Below are 22,106 nucleotides of genomic sequence, written 5' to 3'. Positions count from 1 at the left end.
CGTATGTATATGTGATTATGTAGAACCAGATTCTCGTATCGGCGCGTTGCAGTGAAATATATATAATATACTGCGCAAATAATATCATCAACTATAATACTGTATATATTTCTATTTAATGAATTATTTCACATGAAATAACGAATACGTTATCAAACACGTATACATAGATATATATATATATATGTGTATTTATTATACATTATGCTATCCGTTACTTAATATCATTTTTTTTAAATCATGAAATAATTAACTACAAAGAGATAAAAAAAAAACAAGACAATAAACACGAAAATGTCCTAAGCATGAAATCGATAAGCATCAACATGTTTAATAAGTTCCTGTATTCTATTCAATGAACTTGACATAACCGGTAAAAAGAGTGCAATGGACCTTTCTAAAAAGCCTTAAAGTAAAACTATGAAGAACGAGTAACGAAGTGAATTTACTGCTCAAAATCGTTGTCTCGGTATACAGGCATCTTCAACCGAACAAGTTTACTTCATTAAATAACTCAACTCTATTCTGACATAAGTATACTTTTACGAAGTGCAAAAGCACGCTTGTGTTTCTCAAACGCTATTTATAAGAGAACTTTTACTTCGACCTCTTGATCCAGAAATGATATAAGTGTATATATTCTTTTAAAAGATTTTTAAAAAGAAACAAGAAAAATCAATTTTATCAATAATACAACATAGAAGATATGAACAATGAAATAAATCAAAAATGGTGATGCAAAAAGACGATATAAATGTAATTTATATTTAAAAAAAAAATAATTAAAAATTAAATGTACGTTTCATAAGGATAAACGAAAAAAAGAAAGAATGGTAATCCTAGCCAATATTTCCAACATATAAATCAGAAACATATTTGCGTGTATTAAAAAGGAAAGTGGGAGAGTAGTTTGGGGGGCCGGCATAGTAATCGATCAGAGCCAGTATAAGAAGGACCCTTAGGTTGAGTGAATGGTTAAAGGGGTAGGAATAGGGAGGGGGGTGGTTTAAAAGGAATAGAAAAGAAAATATGGGTATAGAGGGCGCCGTTCTGGTAATATAGGGTTATCTCGAGATAACTGGTGTGCTTTAGGTACCGCTGGCGGCGCTACTGTAGTAAAATTGTAATAGTGGTGGGGGTAAGAGGTGAGCGTCGCGACGTCGGGCGTCGAGGATACGGGTAAGCTCGGGACAGGCAGGCCAGGCAGGAGCTACGGCAGGCGACGGCCGGGCGGTCGTTTTATTGATCCCGGGGCGCCGCGGCGCTACCCACCCGCGGCGGGAAACACTCCGAGAACTTTCCTTTTCCTCCAAGAGGATCCCCTTTTTTTGTTTCTCATCTTTCCGTCCTCTTCGAACGTGTTTCATCTCGCAGGACGAGAAGAACATCAGAAAGACAGAGACAGATAGTAGACAGATACACATACGCACATATACGTACGTGTACGTATTCCAAACGTCAAAGGATTGTCCCGACCTGGTGGTGAATTGAAAGGAATTTGGAGTCCCCTTCTCCCTCTCCTCCGTGGACTACTCGTCCGAGTATTTTATCTACATTGTTATTAACGTTGAATCATGTCTGTAAATATTTCTTAGTGTCGACGTGGTGTGTAGATCATCTTGGAGATTATATCAAATTAAAACAAGTTACTTCGAGTAAGTAGACGATAGTTAGAGAGAGGCCCTTTTTATTAGTAGCGCAGGCCGCTTATAATCCTGCGGTAATCGAAGGGATAAGAAACGAGATAGTTGAAGTAATATTAAAGTGTTTAAAGGAAGAAGCTTTTTAAGGATTCGCATTTGGGATCCATGGCGTGAGTAGTTTCAACGATGAAGAAGTTATAAGGAAAAGAAAAAAAGGTGGATTTTGTTTCTCGGAGGATAGTGTTAGAAAAAGAGGAAGCTTCTAGAGGAAACTCGGATAAGAAGAAGAAGAAGAAGGTGGTGGTCTTCTTCTCTGTTGCTTGGTGGAACAAAACACCCAAGCCGGGTGTTGCGGAAAGCGCCGCGGCGCCGAAATGGGCCCTGCCAGTAGTCGAGAACAAATCGGTGAGCAGATTGGTGATGACGATGGCCTGCAGATTAATCCTAAGAGCAATATCATCGGTAACAACATTATTGTAAGTATTAAACGTTTATCTTAGATAATCTTCTCTTCTTTAGTTATTCCCCCCTTTCATTTTCAATCCTTTAATTCGTTTATATCGTGACACCTGTGAACTTGTGCATTCCCATTTTAAATGATAATACCTTGACATTAATCATTCGCGTTTCATTAATATGCCGTTCAGATGACCTTTGATATATACACCTAGATTAAAAAAGAAAAATTGATTTTTTAGATATTTAAATTTAATCTATTAGTTTAACTCAGTTAATTCATGAAATAACTAACAAACTTATTATACATTTTATCTAGTTTTTTATAAAATAATTAAATACTATACGAAAATAACTATAGGTGTTCTAGTTTTATTGTATCATGAATGATATTTCATTACACATCAAAGTTTCTTATATTTCACTGATAATTTTTAGCAATGACCGGCAAAAGCTTTCAAATTTTTCAGAAAACTTTCCCATAAAGGGTAAAGTCCATTTTTACGAACTGTAACCCTCTCGATAAGTTTGATAATTGTGATAAGTTCAAAGTCGACAGATCAATGCGATTAAGAAAATATTTGTTTCTAAAGTATAGGAAAAGTTAAAAACAAAACCGGATAATTACGTTGCATTGTTTGTATAAACACAAGTTGATTGAAAAAACACGGGATTTCATTTCAATAGCATACTTCTTCATTATATTCGTATAATAAAGATTCTAGGGATGTTATTATAAATCACTAGAAATTGTCTAGTATCTTTTCGATCGACCCACTGCAATGAACAAACACACCACAGGATTGAAAACCCGCATCGCGTGTGTTCATTTGACTTCTTTGAAAAATATATTTCATGATTGCGAATTTTTCTAACTTTTATTTTTTTCTTCTGATAAAATTAAATTAAATTATATCTGTTAACAGAATAAAACCAAATGAAAATTATTATTCCAATTGATAGGAAGCCCCTGACTCACCCACCACGAGTGATCAAGTTTATTGTTGATGATTTCTTTTTGTCCTTACCTCGGAGTTTCTGAATAGTTTCGACCTTCCTCCTTTTCCTCCTCCTCCTCCTCCTATTCCTCCTACTCCACCTCCTTCTTAGTAACTTCGTGTTCACATCGTAAAGGTTTTCCGCGAAACGTGACTTGTGTGCCATTATATACATCGATCGTGAAAGAAAATGAAGCTTTCCAGCTCTACGATTTTAAAATCGATTTATCCCAATGAAGGAGAAACGTCACACAATTTTCTTTTTTGTATTACGTAATGTACAAAAGATTACTGTAAAATCATAAAATACAGCGAGTAAAAAGCACTTTGATTAAATGTCTTATAATTAAATGATAATTTGTAATTGTAATTTTACGCTTATAAATTGAGAAACAAGAAAATCTTTTATAGAAAATCTTTTTATATGATGAACAAACACAAATAATGATGATGATGATGATGATGATGATGATGATGATAATGATGCTGATAATGATGATGATGATATTAAATTATTACGACTATTGACACAGCTTGTATACGTCGTGTTTTATCTAATTTAATACATTCAATAATTTTCATATTACCATATTAACAACTTAAAACCTTTGTGCGTTCACTCGCAGGAAATAACAACGTTATATTATTTTTTTTTCTTTTTTTTTCCATGTCAATGAAGAAATACATTAGCAAACGAACCAATCAAAATATTCAATTTGGTTGTCATTAACATTGTACGAATGTTTGTATCAACCTTTTTGTTTTCGTATCAAAGATCTTCTTTTTCTATTTCTGAAGTTTTCATAAATAATATTTCACATCCAAGCTCGATTCGATCGGTGAGGTTAGGAGACATTTTTTCTGTAAAAAAAAAAAAAAAAAAAAAAAAAAAAATTAAAATAACAAACTCATTGTTAACATTAACTTCGTTTATTTTATGTACTCACTTTTTTTCTTTGTCACTTAGACCAATATGTATAAATGTGGTTCGTCCATATTGTTACAAAAAACCACGTATCACTATAAAAACATAAATAATATCTCATCAACAATTAATATTGAAACTTGAACAAATTTCTTACCGTTTTACGTCACATGTTACTATAATTTCTGTATAAGTATTTTTATATATATATATATATATATATCATCTTGGGGGGGGGGGGGGAAATAAATTTTGACGTAAAGCTTCATAGAAATTTGATTGGAATGTACTAAAAGTAAATACGAGAATCGTCCAATCAAAAATCAATGACCAATAAGAATTTGCGCATGTGAACATTTTCTATTTTTCAATTCAATCTTTTCCAATTGATACACTCGAAGTATTATCCTATAACCATGAATAAAACTCACTCACTTGAACTTTCAAAATGAAGAAAAAAAAAAAAAAAGAAAAAAATGGAAAAATAACTTTCATGCAAATTGATTTATGTTTATTTACCCGGCATATTTCTGCAGTGCACCTAGGATGCGAATAAAAAGCACTTTCGCGCGTTGTGCCGCGTAAAATAGTGCGTTAGTTCGGCGCGCGAGAGGAAAGACGACGATTGGTGGTAAAGATGATGTCAATGGTGGGAGAAAAAAAAGAAGTGGGGGTGGGGTGGGGGGTGGGGTAGAGGGGAAATTCAAAGACACGATGTGTTAGGGGGCGGTGGCACAAAGCGCAACGCTATGACATGACTAATAACACATGCAACAAATCTTCAAATACAAAATAAGATAATTAGAAAAAAAAGATAAATAAATAGATTATCTTTTTATATCAAAAATAGAAGAATAGAATAAAAATGAGAAAAATTAGAAAAATAAGAAATCGCGATAAAAAAAAAATTGAATTTAAATATTGCGAAAACAATGACAGCAACAACACAACAACAAAAATAATATTACATCTAACGTAAAAACATTCATAACGCGTTAGAATTAAATAACGGATGAGAAATAAAAAAAAAAGCAAAGATAAAAAAAAAAGATGGCACTGTCGCATTTGTGGAATAAGGAAGGAGAAAAGGAGGGGAGGGAAGGGGTGTGTGTGGGTAGGGGAGAATCGGACAAGAGTCCACTTCCATGCTTGACGATAAGTCGATGATCGGTGGTGAAGAGGCCGCATTTTCGTATCAGTCGTCTCACGGTGAGCATCTGGACGTTGTCCAGTCAGGTGGACACATAACACACGTTTTCACTGTTTTTTTCTTTTTTTTTAATATTTCATTTTACTTTGTGATTGTATCATCTAACATTCAGTGTGTTTTTTCTTTTTATATATATATATATATATATTTTGTATTTATTTATTTATTTATTTTTTTTTTCATTTCATTGTGTTCAACGTTTCGTTCTAATTTCTTTTAGACAATTCCAGCATTGTGTGTTTTATCAATTCCCGATCGTTCGCATTCGCGTTTGGATGCAGTCGATTTTTTATCGCAAATAATATCATTCTGCATTCAAATTCTTCTTTATATATATATATATATATATATGTTTTTTTTTCCTCGTTTGTGTTTGTTACATAAGTTTTTTACACGTATCGTACGTGATTTAATACACTGACTCGTTGAAGAGATACTTTTCTTGTTGTTTATTTTTTGTTATTTTGGGTGTCAGTTCAGATATCGTTCGATCATCTACTAAAAAATCATCATGTCACCGAAAAGCAAGGTAAGATTTGCTTTATTGTAATTTTTTTTTTTTTTATATATATAAAATAAATTATATTTTTAGGGTGTAACAGAAAAGAAAGATTTGATAGAACACAATTTATCAATCTGTTTCATTCGTTCATTCATTTTATTTTCTTTTTATCGTTAGACTTTTGTTTTTTTATTTCTTTCATTGTTATATTGATTTTTAATTTTCTATGAGAATTAATTTGTCATTTAATTTTGTACATTGAAAACACACACAGACTACGTGACTGAAATGAATTTTTTTTTTTTTTTTAGAGACAAACATGAAAACGATTAGGAGTAATACCGTGGGCGTTTACAATACGAAGTAAACAAAATTTGGATGATTTTTTTTTTTCGTATTATTAAAACGATGAAATTTTCAATAAAAAAAAAAAGAAAGAAAAAAAGAAAAAAAATGCAACGGAATTGACTAGAGTAGTTTAATAATCATTTCAAATGAAAATTAAACTCATCGACGGCATATGAACAACGGATGCATGCGACAATGAGGAAACAGATAAATAATGCTTACGAGTTTTGTCAATTTTATTATTAACAAATTATTCGCATAGCATTACATATATTACGTGAACTCTAAAGTAATGTCGCATTTTAACCTCCAAATTCAAATAAAACAACAAATTTTTATTATTAATCAATAATTATATTAATTAAAACAAAATTAATTAATCCACTCATGCAAATTTTGTAATATCGTAACGATAAAAATCGTTCAATCAATTTTTGTCATTGAAAATATTCGAAATAATTTGATACACGTAGTAGTAACGCGAAATTACTTTTAAATCCTCCGGATATATTTGAAACACACACACACACACACACATATATTCTCTTAATTATTTTTTTCATCATCATCATCATCTTCTTCATCTTCTTTTCTTATCTTAACTGAAAAAAAAAAAAAAAAATAAGAAATCGTTTTAAAAATACATTTCTAAATCAAAATGGCAAATCTAAATGAGAAACATAAGTAATAAACAAAACTACAAATGGTAATAATATAAAGTAAAGAAATAATAATAATAATAATATGATAGGAGTTTTAAGTTAGTCGATATATTTCACCATCCTGGTAATCTTTTTACCAGTTTACCTTTTTATCACGTGGTAATTTACAACGTTGCTCGTGACGAATCCGAGATTGAGATCTACTTTACGCCATACGAACAAACGCGCAGGGGCCTTATCTTTTGAGTGTTTATTAGTCTCTCGTTATCATTTTGTATCGATGTCGAACAAATCTCTTTTTCTTTCTTTTATCTATTTCTCTCGTGGTAAAACGAGACGTTGAAATAATGGATTACCGATTACCTCTCGCACAATCAGTTGTTTGTGTTACGTTGTTACATTGTAAATGTTTTCTAAATATTACGAATAACAACGAATTTTTTTACAAAATCAAATAACCATTTACTACAAACTTAATTTTTAACTTATCGATGAATCATCTTAATGTTTATTTTAGTTTTTCATTTTTTTATAAATTAAAGTTCTCTCACATACATTGATCATTAGAAATATTTCTTTACAAAGGGACAATTTTAATGCCATCGATGATTCATCTTAATGTTTACTTTCATTTCATTCCTTTTTTTTTCTTTTTCTTTTTCTTTTTCTTTACAAATTAAAATTCTTTTACACATTATTGAACTATAAACTTTCTTTCAAAATATATTTTCAAGTTTCAAAGTACAAGTTTACATTACGTTAGAATAAACTATTGTTCTTATTTATCAAAACTTTCAATGAGATACAAAGTTCTCAAAGATTTTCTTTTATCATGTTTCTTTTTTTAAATAAGAAATAAATACATGACTTATAAAAATGATTATTTAACTTTCTTTTATATAAATATTATAATATATAATTATTCCACGTATTTTAAATATTATTATTATTATCATCTTTATACATTTCCGGAATTAATTAAAATCACAGAATTATAAAAAAAAAAAAAACAGAATTCAATTATTCGCGATAATTAAATAAAAAAAAAAAAAACATATTCAACATTCATTCGAATATAAAAATAATATTGAATTTCAACAACATACAATTTTCCATGAATTTAACATAAATAAATTCCAATATGTTGTTAATCTTCGTATATAAAAAAAAATTTAATAGAAATATTACACATACATAAATTCCGAGATACAAAATGATTCCTAGAATAAGGAATGCAAACCAAAAAAAAAAATAATAATAATAATACATATATATATATATATAATAAATTATGCGATATAATTATATCTCGGGAAAAGTCGAACAATGGTGGACCGCAGAGAGAACAAACGGTGTGATTCATCATCGAATGCAACTACAAACGCGGGGGTACATTGCTCTTCCTTTGAAAAGTGCGCGCGTGAGCAAACAACACACAAACTAGTGCGTTTAATCAAGCACCCAAGATGGCTAAAACAATTTATCGGTTATTTCATCTAGTTCGTGGTATAGTAATCGCGACTCTCCCTCCTCCTCCTCCTCCTCCTCCCCCATTGCATTAAACAAACTAGAACAACAGTATTAGGAACTTAAAGTAGCTGAAAACAATAATCGTCTGACAAAAGATAACTTGTGTCCTAAACAATTCCCGAGATTTTAACTCTTTTCATTTTATTTTTCTCTTTCTCTCTTTCTCTCTCTCTCTGTTTCTATTTGCATTTCTTGTAACGTGACAACGGTAAAAGTTCCAATCATTAAGACATATTTTTCCGTGTGAGATGAGAAGCAGATGGTTTTGCGTGTGCCTAGTCAACTTAACCATCTAACTAACAAACCAACCAACCAACCAACCAACCAGCCCAGTCAGTCTCTCTAATTGTCGCGAGTTATTATCTAATTAATTCATAAGCGTCATCATCGAGCATACGAGAACCATCATCATCATCCGTGGCATATAGAAGGAAGCATCGTTCGTTTTGCAGAGTGCTTCGCGTGATCAAACCAGTTGATACGATTTTGTTTTGTACGGTTTATATTAGTAACGATCCCCAAAGGGACTTGGACTCTCTTCCTCCTCCTCTCTCAACACGCGTATATCGTTTGAAGTCTCCTCTTCTTCTCTTTTTTTTTTTTTTTTTTATTTTTCTTATCTTTTTATCCCCTTTTTTTTTTTATACGATTGAATTTTCTCGAAACATTTCGTACAAAAAAAAATATATATATATATAAGATGCAGTACGTAAGTATTCATTCATAATCAATTTAGCATAGTTTCAGCTTTTTTTTTTTTATTTATGATTTGTATGTTTTGTTGATCAATTGAAATTGCAACGTGTCATAAAAAAAAAAAGAATGTTCAATGATCGTTTTTATCGAAGACGATTATGGAATTCATTTTTTTTTTTTTTCTTTTGAAAATAATCTAATTTGTGTCTAACACATGATATCTTTTGAACACATGATAGGATATACAAGATATAGATCCCCCCTCCCCTAAAAAGATATTTTAATTCTTATATTGATTGATTGATTGATTGATGAGCAAAGAAATATTTTTCTAATAAAATAAAAAAAAAAAAAATCGCATGCGACTCTTATGACCGTAAAACGATAACGAATGAGAGAAGAAGAACTTTTTTTATCCGATGAACATACGATCAGACGAGATCGCGTAATTTACGTTTTATTGCGATCTATAAAAGATGCAACATTTTACGCGTTGTCTAATGACAAAAGTCAAATATTTACTTATTTGACTCTATATTTTTATAAATGAGTTTAGACATACCTTTTCTTTTTTTTTTTTTGTTCTTTTTTGTTCTTTCTGAAGTACTAGGGATAAAAATGATAAAAAGTAAATATACAGTTTTGTAATGTTCTTTGATTTTTGTTGTTGCAATCGATTAAATGAAGATAAAATGATAAATAAGATTATTCTATAAATTATTATCATTTTTGTGTAAGAAAAATGTATGTCAGCAAGGACTTCACATTCTGATTAATGTTAATTAACCTTCTTTACTCTTTCGAGCTATATATTCACGCGAGAGACCTCGGCGTATCTTGCTCATAGCCTCATCGCATTCATTCTTCGAACTTGCTAAACAAGAGAGCTCGAAATGTGTACTGCGTTTATAGAAAATATATATATATATACACTTCATGTTATTCCAATGAGAATATTACAAAAGTGAAGAGATTAGAAGTATAATAGAACAATGTATGTTGTTTATAGATTAACACTACTTACCTTAAAAGCATGATCGGTATTTTAACTATAGAAGAGTTTTGTGATTTAAATCTTTTGGCAAAATCGAATAAGTACATTTGAATTTCCCGCTTTTGTCCCTTTTTAACCGTAAATCTACGGGCATTCCCCATTGGCGTATATATCCGTATAACCTTTCTTGATACTAGGTAACACGCGACTATCGGACGAGGTAGAAACTACACAATACATACAAAACACTGTTATCTAACTTTGTCGCGTGTTCTCAAAAATGAGAAAAAGTATCCTACGTGAAATATATATATATATATATATATATATATATCGAATCGCAATCAATCGATCGATCTCTCTCAATCGACTTTACTTTTTTTTTTTCTTGTTTCTTCCTTACATTTTTCTAATGACATGACATTTTAATTTGTACAACAATGATAATTGATAAGTACACTTTAAACAAAAAATATATCATTCAGATCGAGCATATTTTTAAAAACGAGATTAATCTTAATTGTCATGTTTCGTTCGTTTATTAGAATAATGAAAAAAAGGCAAATAGTATTAAAAAAAAAAAAAATGAATAGTACCATGCCGTTACCGTATGCCGTCATGGACGATCACGAAGCTGTATAAATAGAAGTCATAGCTCATTTGACAAAGAAAGAAAGAAAGAAAGAGAAAGAAAGATTGTGTATATGTGTGTGTGTGTATCATTTCTCATGCGTATAATCGTGTGCACAGTGACGTGCATAGTAAACGTGCGTTGGACGTCGAATGCAGTCCAGTGGCATCGTCGTTGTAGACGAGTGCAGTTGATGGCAGTGCTAGCTGCGCTCGTCACATCGAAAGCCGGCAAAAGCGCGTGCATATTTCTATCTCTTTTTCTCAACCAACTACTACTACGTTCGTAGTAGACTGAGAGAGAAAGAGAGAGAGAGAGAGAGAGAGAAAGAGATAGAAAACAAAAAATAAAAGAAAAAACAGAGAGAGAGAGAGAGAGAGAGAATGATCACTAAAATACACTTTCCTTATTTTTTACTTTCACAAAAAGGAAAATTTTTAGCGAACCATTTGGGCCTTCAACCTTTTCGTAAAGAAAAAAAGAAAAAAGTAAATAAAAAGAAAAAAGGGAGAGAGAGAGAGAGAGAGAAAGAGAACGAGAGGAGACGACCAGTTTTTAGTTCGAAGTACGCCAACAGAGGGAGAGAGGGGGAAAATAGTATACACACACATATATATATATATATATATATCTTTCTCTCTCTTTCTTTTACTTTGGACTTCTGTGCATCTATATCCCGTTCTTTTCCCCTTCCCCACGCCTCCTTCCTATCATTTCTAACGTACTTTCCCCCACCCTTTGATCTTTCTTACACGTTCACTCATTCGTTCGTTCGGTCGGTACGGTGTCGCGACTCAGGCAAGCGTGCTCCTATGTCAGTGCGATTGTAACTTGCACCGAGTGCGGTATTGGAGGAGAAGAAAAGCGTGAAAGGGAAACGAGACATGCGAGCAAGCATGGCAGCGGATTACGACGAGTGATATACCCTCTCGACGGACGCGCGCGCGAATTTTCTCGTGTGTGTGTACCGAGAGAGAGAGAAAGAAAGAAAGAAAAAAAAAAAACCTTAAAGGGTGAAGAAGTGGAGTTTCATTATTTCTTTACCTTTTATCTGTTTCTCTTTATCCCCCCCCTCTCTCTCTCTTTCTCCCTTTATTTCCCGGCCTGTTTTCATTATCCATCTCTCTCTCTCTCTCTCTCTTTCTCTCTCCCTTCTTCTTTCTATACAGTCGAATCTCTTTTGGTTTCTCGTTTCTCCCGTTTTTCTCCCCCCCTCTCTCTCTCTTTTTCTTCTTCTGTTCTGTTCTCTCTCTCTCTCTTTCTCTCTCTCTCTTTCTCTCTCTCTCTCTCTCGCTCTTACCAACGGGATATATATTACTACTTTATTCTTTATTCTTTCGCGATTCTTCTCCTTCTCTACACACGCCCGTGTTACTCTCTTAGCGGCGCGCGCGCAGCTGCGCGCACTCTACGAAAATAGAACTCTCTTATAAACGTTAAAAAAGAAGACTCGAAGGAAAGAGCAAGGAGAGTACTTATAATACTTGATCGTTTAGAATGTCGCGCGTGTCGCTCAACAAGTCGCAGTACAGCACGTACGGCTCGCGTCGCGTGCGAAAAATCAGCACGGTATGTATCAGAATGAGTGTTACCTTATTCCCAAATCCAATCCTAACCCCCCACCCCCACCCCACTACCTATTTCTTCAATAATAACTTACCAACGTTAAGATGATCACCAATTTTTGATTGATTTTTATGTTTTTCGTCTACCTTTTAAACATACACACATACACATGCACACACACACATGTAGAGATTGCATCTTTCGTCTTCTTTGTTTCTCCGCGAATCAAGAAGCGGGAACACGTGACTTAGCCTTGACAGTAAACGCACTTTAATAAATATACTTTAGATCATCGAATACACACACTCACTCACACATACACACACACACACAATTCACCATTTTGTTCTAATGTTCTTCTTTTCTTTTTCGATCTCGAAAAATATTATTTTTAAAACTTGTTGAACATATTTAAATTTTTACGTTTCTCATTTTATATCGCGAATAATAATGCAAGGATGGGGTTGGGGAGTGGGGGGGGGAGAAGTAGACGGCGGGCATTTTAAATGCGTCAACGAAAACGACAAACGACAAAAGAGTAGAAACAATTTTACGAATTCTCGTAAACATTCTCGTAAACTTGAAGAAAAATTATAAACTTTGTTATTATTATTATTATTATTGTTTTATTTATTTATTTTATGCGCGAGGTAATTTATATTTTATCGTCGTTTTTATTTTCCGCGCGTTTGCGAGATGAATAAAGTAAAGGAATAAAACAAGGTCGGAAGCTTCGTGCCTCTCGGCGTTAGGTGGCGTCGTAACATTGGCATTTCTAATGACAGCAAAACAGCTGATCGACGACTTTGTCTGCCTGCTGCGCTGTTGATTGTGTATTGTATGTGACCTTCTACTACTAAAAAACTTTCTTACAGAGTCATTCGTCACACACGAATCGTTTAAAGAACTGTTTTTTTTTTTTTTTTGTAACGTCACGTCGATGACAAATAGCATTTATCGATCTCTATATAGATCGTTAGTCGAAATACATCGTTCAATTTATAAATAGAACTTTTTATTATTTCTTTTGCACCAACCCACCCCCCCCCCCCACCCACATCTCAAACACAGCAGCAGCAGCCGGAGAGAGAAGATGATGATGGATTTCTCTTGGTAGTTTTTTTTATTTTCGAAAAGGTACCACCGAATCGTCAAAGAAATTCAAATAAATAAATACCCGTATGCTGATAATTATTTCGGAACAACAAAAAGAATTTTCCACGGTATCATCCCATATTCTACCATTTAACCGTGCCGTTCTAAATTTAACTTCAAATTTTATTATATGTTCCATTTAAATAACGGAAGAATAAGAAGAAGAAGAAGAAGGGATGATGAGTGTATAAACTGTTAGAAGCAAGAAACGAACGTTTTAGTTTCCTTGTTTATACGGAAATATGGATACGAGTTATATTTCGTAGGATAAATAAACAAACTGCAAATGTGAAACATGCCGCCATTGCTGCCGTGCGCGAAATGTTTTAATGCTCGTTAAACTAAAGCATTTATCACAGCTCTCTTTTGTAAACGATCAATTTAAAACATTGTTATACACGTAATACGAACAACTGTATTAACATAAACTGTTTCAATAATTATTGCGAATTTTCACAAAATGATACGAAACAATATCCCCCACCACGAGTCCATCTTCCCCCCCACCACCGACACTATCATGACGATAGCTGAAAATTTATCGAAAATATATATTGAAGAGATCTGATTGGACGTTTTAGCATCGATAGTCAGTAACTTTCAGTACTTTATGTAAAACGGTACTTTACCTTGAATCTCTGGCGTTAATAGTAACTGTATGCCTTGTGCTTACCGATAAAATCACAGGCATATATATATATATATATATATATATATATATATACACTGCATTTAATATCTTTGCTTGCATTCGTGTTATAGGATCATCCAGTTGCGGTGCAAAGTTAGCCACTGAAAAAAAAAAAAATCTCATATTACATATTTTCTTGTTTGCGATAGAGGTTTTGCTTCTTTTTTTTTTTTTTTAAATTAACTCGTATCTTTCGCGTTTTTATTAATATATAAATTATTCCTATTTATTAAAAAAACATTTTCTTGTTTTTACTATTCTCCTGTTATTTTTCTTTTTCTTCTAAGAAAGAAAAGAAAAATATGAATCTTCGCGTCTTCTTAGCCGCAAAAAACAAAACAACAAACAATTTTTTCTATACGCCATTTTATTATTTCCTTTTATTTTGTTTTCCTCGTTTCAACGAAGCCTCCGGCTAATTTATTTTACTCATTCATTGTTTTTTTTCTTTCTCTCTCTCTCTCTCTCGTACTCTTTCGAGGAAAAAAATATGAGCATTTTGCGACTTTGCAAGTCCGAATGCACGAAACCAAAGCATCATTGGTAAAGCGTTCAAGGTGAACGATTGTGCGTTGTTGCTTCGAAGAAACAAGGACACCCATCGGTTTTACATTAATACACGTATTATACGCGTTAAATATTCATTTATACGACGATCTCTAACTTTATGCATTTTTACGCGCATTGAAGGTCATTGAACCTTTTTCTTTTAAACACTATAATAGAAATGACAAACTTTTTATAATCATAATATAAATAAATAATCAAAAATACAATTATCTCCATTATAGTATTTGGGTAATCTGAAAAATTATATATTAGGATAATATTATATTATTATTAGGGTAATATTAGGGTATATTATACCCCTAACAGTTAGGGTTTAGGGTGAACCAAAAGTTCTGCCAATTTTATTCAATTAATATTTACCAAAATAAATTTAGCAAAAACAATTCCCTCCCATTATGCAATTTCAATATAAACAACACAATAAACGCACTGAGGTAAACTTTTGGGTTCACCCTAAGTTTATATATACATCATTGAAAAAAAAAAAAAAGTGGTTTAATTATTCGCAATTGTGTTTGTATAATGATGCATAATTGGGTGTTCATTTTCTTTGTTTTTTTTTTTGTTCAGACGGAGAGCGAGTATTCCGTAGAAGAACAATCGAGGTTAACTGGAGCAGATGGTGCGGCAGACGAAACTTCCCCGGAAGATGAAGGAGGATCATTATGCGAATATCATGACATACCACCACCACCGGACGGCGGCTATGGCTGGGTGGTTGTGTTTGCTTCATTTATGTGTAACATGATAGTGGATGGGATCGCATACACGTTTGGAGTTTTCCTTGGCGAATTCGTTAAATACTTTGGGGAGGGGAAAGGCAAAACTGCTTGGGTCGGTTCTTTACTCTCTGGCATGTATCTTAGTGCTGGTATGCAACATTTGACACTTCTTATATCTTTTTTAATACTCACAAATTATCTCGGTCTTTTTATACAATTCTCTTTGTCTCCATTTTTTTTGTCTATTACAGGACCTGTTGTCAGTGCTCTGACTAACAAATATGGTTGCCGGGCAGTATGTATGGCAGGAAGTTTTCTAGGTGCAGCGGCATTTGTACTTTCAACATTTTCAACAAGTGTAAATATGCTTATGATGACTTATGGTGTGATGGGAGGTCTGTAATAATGCAACGAATGAATTTACAATCTAAGGTTTAGATATCTATTCAACATTACTCAATTTTATTTTCTTTTTTTTCATACTTTTATTTCAGGTATCGGCTTTGGTTTGATATATCTTCCTGCAGTAGTTTGCGTAGGCTATTATTTTGAAACGAAAAGATCTCTTGCTACCGGCATTGCGGTATGTGGCTCAGGGTTTGGCACGTTTGCGTTCGCGCCTCTTGCCACTTTGCTCTTAGAAACGTACAGTTGGAAGGGGGCAAATTTAATCTTAGCAGGCCTTATTTTGAATTGCGCAGTAAGTAAATAATAATTCTGTTAAAACGAGTTATTTCTTTTCTTTTCAAAATATTACAATCGTTCATTATTAATATTTGTAGGTATTTGGTGCAATGATGAGACCCCTGGAATATCCAAAAACATCATCCGTAAAGCCATTGTTACAAAGAATGGCAGAGGAGAAGAGGTTTCAAATGGAACGTGGAAGTATAGGTGGTTCTTATTTCATGGTACAATTACCAGATGGGTCTATGGAGAAAAGAATGAAAATGCCTATTAATATTGATCCGGGTGTACACTCAAGCTTCAATTTAGATCAATTAGTGCCTGGTAAAATCTTAAATGCTTGTCTATTTAAAGAGAATCCATCCTCTTTTAGTAATGTAATTTATTGTATAAGCTCATTGTATACTCATGAAATTAAAGGAACTCCTTTAACACCAGTTCCAACGGTGCCGACTCTACCCACCATATCGGAAGTCAAAGTCCAAGAACATTCATCCAGTGGGGCAACCAGTAACAGTGGAAGCATGGATTTGAAAAATATTTCTAACAAATCGAAGAGTAAAATTGCTATCGAGAAAGAAAAGGACAGTGAAAAAACTGAAGGTGAAATAATTAAGCCGATACTTCCGAGAAACGCATCGCAGCCAGCTTTTACAACGCACGTTCAAGGTTTGCCTAAAAATGGTTCAGTACCGTTCTTTGACAGAATACGTAAAACTAGTACAGGTGAAAGGTATAAACCAAGTTTAAGCGCCATTAAGAATTCTAGAACAACCTTGAATTCTAATGGTGATATTAGAAAAAGTTTGCATTTAAGGCTTTCCACTAGCAGTGTATTAGGATCTCGTAACAACAATGCAGAAGTTGAGGTAATATATTAAACAAATCATTTATTGTTGTTCTTTTCATTTTCAACGATGAATTTTAACTTTAATTAACATTTCTATGTATTTTTTGTACAGGATGGTGAAAGCATAACTTTTACAACAAGTACATCTCGCATCCCAAAGGAAAAACCTTTAATGGTTCGTCCTTTGTCAAGAAAAGATATATTTTACAGTGGCAGTGTTGTTAATTTACCAGAATATCAAAGTCAAAAATCACTTACTAATTATCGTCAAAGTGTCATTTCATTACCCAAATCTGCACGTGAAATCAAAGATATAGATATAGAAAAAGGACCTCAACGTGAGTATATATAACAAATAATATTATATTTATATTTGTGTTTAACATTAACTAATGTTATAAAAATGTAATATTTCAGAACCGTTATGTCCCTGCTTAGTTTTACCTGATTCATTTAAAGAAGCGTTAGGAACAATGATGGATGTATCATTGCTTAAGGATCCAGTTTTTCTTCTTATTGGAATAAGTAATGTATTTGGAATGGCAGGATTATATGTTCCTTTTGTATATCTAGTAGATGCTGCTATCTTAGATGTAAGTAATACAATTTTTCTATAAAATGAGAAAATATTTTGTATTGGGTTAGCAACTAATTAAATCATTGCAAAGTTTAAAAAGCCATCTAACGACAAAATCTGCAATCATTTACTTGCTAACCCAATATATTACAAAATTTCTACACAATTCTGTTATTGTGTAGATTTGTAATTAAAAAGTTATATTTAGAATTATTAAACAATGTTGACATTTTATTTTCAGGGAATTGAAAGCAACTCGGCATCATTTTTATTATCCATCATCGGTATAACCAACACAGTGGGTCGTGTTGCATGTGGATATGTAGCAGATTTTCCTCAAGTTGATTCGTTATTGTTAAATAATATTTGTTTAATAATATCTACCCTTGCTGTAGCAGCAACACCATTTTGTCATTCATACGCATCTTATATCGCCATGAGTATATTCTTTGGTATAGCAATATGTAAGTATACGTTATAATATCATTTCACATTCGCCATTTTGAAATAACATTATTAATAAATTATATTGAATAATACTTTAGCTGGTTACATCTCATTAACTTCGATCATTTTGGTGGATCTATTGGGATTGGATAAATTGACAAATGCATTTGGATTGTTGATATTGTTCAGAGGAGCTGCCGCCATTGTTGGTTCGCCATTAGCCGGTGCTGTTTACGACGCTACTCAAAGTTACAGTATACCATTTTTCATGGCAGGATTTTTCTTCTTTGTAAGCACTGTCACCAGTTTCATGGCACCTGCTATGAAACGGTGTACCACGCCGCAGGTATCTTTTTTTATTTACATTGTCGTCTACTTATATCAAATATTATATATATATATATTTTTTTTATGTTTCTGATAAGATTATATTATATATATATATATATATATATTACATATTTGTAGACGCAACCTGTGATATTAGATACGTTGACACCAATTGACGAAGATATCGAGGAAGAAAATGAAGAAGATATACCGGAAATTGTTGAAACAGCACCCTCACCTCAAGATTTACCAGAAAAAGAAATCAAGCAGATAGAATCGGTTTTGTAAACGCTGTTAAACGACGACGATGACAATGCGGTATCTTTTTTGTATTGATTAGAAAAATGACGCCTTTACTCCGAGCCACACTGTGATAGGGCTGCTAATTGCTTAGAAATGGTCTCACAAAAAGAAGATGAAGAAGAAGAATAATAATAATAAGAAGAAGAAGATGATGAAGAAGAAGAAGAAACGTTTTTATTTCTTCGTTACGTATTTAATGTGAAACAAAGAAGAAGAAAAAAAGAGAAGAAGAGAAAAAAAAACATAATGCACAAAATCGATCGAGTATATTATATTATTACCTGGTGACATTTTTTTTTTCATAGTCTCAAAAACTTTTTCGATATATACTGTTATATTATTTCAATGTTTTCCTCCCCTGCCCCTCCCCTTCTCTTCTCTTCTTCTTCTTCTTCTTCTTCTTCTTCTTCTTCTTCTTCTTCTTCACCTCTCCCTTTCTTTTTTATTTTATTTCTAATTTAACGAGACGACGAAATTATTTGTACAACAACAAAAAAAAAATATCACCAGGTACAAAAAGCTGTTCTTTTGCCTATGTCAATAATAGATTAAAAAAAAAAAAAAACTAGATAGTGAAATTTCTTAACTTAATCAGTATCGATCGATCAGTATAATACGAATTGAGAGAATGAGAGTGAGAGAGAGAGAGAGAGTGAGAGTGAGAGAGAGTGAAAAAGAAAAGAAAAGAAAAGAAGAAAAAAAAAAAAAGAAAATCATGTTGAAAAAAAAGCGCTTTTGCACTTGCATATCGAGCAATCTTGATGAATAATTAATAAAACATATTTATAGCGATTTTTAGCGAGTATGATGATGGAGATGATGACGATTGATGATTTATGATGATGACGATTTAACGTCAGGGGATGGTCAATTTCAATTCGTTGACTGAATTTACTTACGTGGGATCCGATAATGTCACGTTTATTATACACACACATATATATATATATATATGTAGATAGGTAGATAAATAATTAGATAGTTAGATAACTAGATAGATTGCAGCCACCGATTTATCACCTAATCAATGGGACAACGAAAAAAAATATACTTTCGCGATGATGATGATTATTATTATTATTATAATATTCATTTTGCTCTCATATCAATGTAATAATATTGTTTTTTGTTTACGCATCTGTTATGTTTATTAAGTTCAATCAACGTCATTGACGATTGATCGTCCTTTGATCGAAAGATATAAAAAAAAAAAAAGAAAAGAAAGAAGAAGAAGAAAAAAAAAAAGAAAAAAAAAAATGTTCGTATAACAACTATTGACAATTTATTATTGAACAAATATTTTTGGTCACTTCCAAAGAAAATATGTATTTATTATAATAATATACATATTACATCTACGCTATTATTTATCCACGCGTACATATATGTATATTATAATAATAACAATATTATATTAATAATAGTAATAATAATAATAATATTAATATTAATAATGATAATGATAATGATAATGATAATATTAATAATAATATTATTAATAATAATTTAAATCGTTCGTGAGAAATATTTTTCTTGTACGCGGGACAAATGTACATAAAATGATTTAAAAAAACAAACAAACAAAATGGGGATAAAAAAAGAAGAAGAAGAAGAAGAAGAAGAAGAAGAAGAAGAAGAAGAAGAAGAAGAAGAAGAAGAAGCAAAATGGATTATCGTACGAAATTAACAGAGAAAGAAAAAGAAAAGGTTATGGTTAGAAAATTGTTGCCGATAAGAATTTGTAAATAATATTTGTAGAGTAATGTAATATAGCGTTATTATTATATTATCGAAATAATCGTAGGTGAAAAATCATAGGAAAGAATTTAAACGAATATTTCGTTTTATTTAGAAGAAGAAGAAGAAGAAGAAGAAAGAAGAAGGGGGGCTGTCTAACCAATATGGCTTCCTTACGCCATATTGGAAACAAAATAAAAACAAATTGTATTCGGGCCATTTAATATATATTTTTAAGTAAACATGATGATGATGATGATGATGATTATTATTATTATTATTAATAAAATTGTACGAAATTGAAAAATTATAAGAAAAGAAAAAAAGAAGAGATAAGTTTATAATAATTATTATGTTTGGGTCTCATTCATTAACAGCGCTGGAACGCATGAGGCCCTTCCGTGGTCCACTGATTGGACAACCTCGCTCCAAAGAGAAACAAAACAAAAAAATAAAAAACGAATTAATATTAATAGTTATTTAGAATGAGAGTGTGTGCTTGTTTACTTCGATCGGTGGATAAAAACACAATTTATTATAGATTTTGATTATTATATTATTATAGAAAAAAAAAAAAAAAAAAAAAAAAAACGTATTTTTAAATTTAAAATAATATTTGACATTTAAAAAATAAAAAAATAAAAAAATAAAAAATGGCCTAGACGACTTAAACGCGAAACGTTAAGCAGAGCAATAAATAACTGTTGTTGTTGTTGTTGTTGTTTACAGTAACAGTAATAATAATTATAATAATTAGTGTACGTTTTAAAGAATTAATTAAATAATTCACTTAATATTGTAACTTTTTGTAATAACGATTATAGGAATACGTTTATTTTTATTTTTATTTTTATCGTAATATAAATGTTAATAAAAAAAAAAAAAAACAAAAAGAAAATACAACTCTATCAAGTTTATTCGAAAAGTTGTTGTCTCGGTGTTTGGTGCACTTTTCGAATAAAATTTAAACGAAAAGAGTTGTAATATTTTTTTTTTTTTTATTAATTCAAATGCGTATTTTAATTTGTCTTACGAATATTATAATATTATTAATTAATAATAATAAAAATAATAATAATAATAATATTATTATTCGTGCTCTGCGCTACGTGTCGCGTCCGAATGACGTTTAGGTCCCAAAGCAGTGCCCCCAGGCGAGTCCCAAAAAAATGAACCTACATGTGGGTTTTTATTTTTTTACTTAAGCGTCGCGAAACTCTATCATTTAGAAACAAATTAAACACGTGATTATATTCGTTCTATATATATATATAGATATATCTTTTTTTTTTTTTTTGTTGTTTTTAATTTTTAATGCGATTTTTATTTTTATTAATCGATTATATAATATACGTATGTATATATAAATATTAATTACTGTATACGCTTGTTATCTATGCATACGCCATGGTACCGAGTATATACACACATTTTACATATAAAGATATGTATGATGTGTATATATATATATATATATATATATAGTTAGGAACAATAATACCATGAAACATAACAAACACACTTATAGGAAAAAATTCATTGAGAAATTTCGTCGTTAATATGAGAAACACTTTTTGTGTGTACACCTTGTATATATATATATATATATATTACAATTGACAATTAAGCGCAAAAAAAAAAAAACATGTATACACGAGAAAAAATAAGGTTATAAAGAAAAACAAAATGGCTGCTGATATTTGTAAAACAAGAAAACAAAAAATATCACCAAAGCGCATAGTTGAAAAAAAATGAAAAAAAAAAAAAAAAAAACAAGTGGACAATTAAAAATTCTTGCAATCAACACCGATCGCTATTGCTCTTTAACGGCTAATTATTATTATTATTATTATTATTATTATTATTAACGCTCTAT

General features: G+C 31.6%; 2 protein-coding genes across 6 annotated transcripts in view; one reads left to right on the top strand and one right to left on the bottom strand.

Moving 5' to 3' along the window:
• The first annotated feature begins 739 nt into the window (after positions 1-739).
• Positions 740-22,006, top strand: LOC107068189 (monocarboxylate transporter 9). 5 transcript variants are annotated; one of them, XM_089170215.1, is made up of 12 exons: positions 11,336-11,608; positions 12,092-12,164; positions 15,148-15,448; positions 15,551-15,694; positions 15,794-15,999; positions 16,082-16,310; positions 16,407-16,855; positions 16,949-17,174; positions 17,254-17,429; positions 17,655-17,877; positions 17,959-18,206; positions 18,329-22,006. In XM_089170215.1, exons 2-12 carry the CDS (start codon positions 12,093-12,095, stop codon positions 18,476-18,478), a joined length of 2,424 nt encoding a protein of 807 aa, XP_089026341.1. In that variant the 5' UTR covers positions 11,336-11,608; position 12,092; the 3' UTR covers positions 18,479-22,006. The 5 variants fall into 5 exon arrangements, with proteins under 5 accessions (XP_015179821.1, XP_015179822.1, XP_015179824.1 ...); XM_015324335.2 differs by lacking the exons at positions 11,336-11,608; positions 12,092-12,164 and adding an exon at positions 740-2,119; XM_015324336.2 differs by lacking the exons at positions 11,336-11,608; positions 12,092-12,164 and adding an exon at positions 741-2,119 and having other exon boundaries at positions 16,425-16,855.
• Positions 2,498-22,106, bottom strand: part of LOC107068197 (cytochrome c oxidase assembly factor 5) — an 84,532-nt gene continuing 64,923 nt past the window's right edge. Inside the window, exons 3-6 of the transcript XR_016175890.1 lie at positions 13,946-14,108; positions 4,045-4,117; positions 3,128-3,958; positions 2,498-3,015 (exon numbers count right to left, since the gene is read on the bottom strand). The gene's annotated coding sequence lies outside the window, so the exon portion shown is untranslated. The remainder of the gene's footprint in view (positions 3,016-3,127; positions 3,959-4,044; positions 4,118-13,945; positions 14,109-22,106) is intronic.

This window comes from Polistes dominula, unplaced genomic scaffold (assembly GCF_049000335.1).
Source record: "Polistes dominula isolate Pdom_NZ unplaced genomic scaffold, Pdom_raw_medaka contig_15, whole genome shotgun sequence".
Classification (NCBI taxonomy): domain Eukaryota; kingdom Metazoa; phylum Arthropoda; class Insecta; order Hymenoptera; family Vespidae; genus Polistes; species Polistes dominula.
This window is presented reverse-complemented; position numbering and strand designations above follow the sequence as displayed.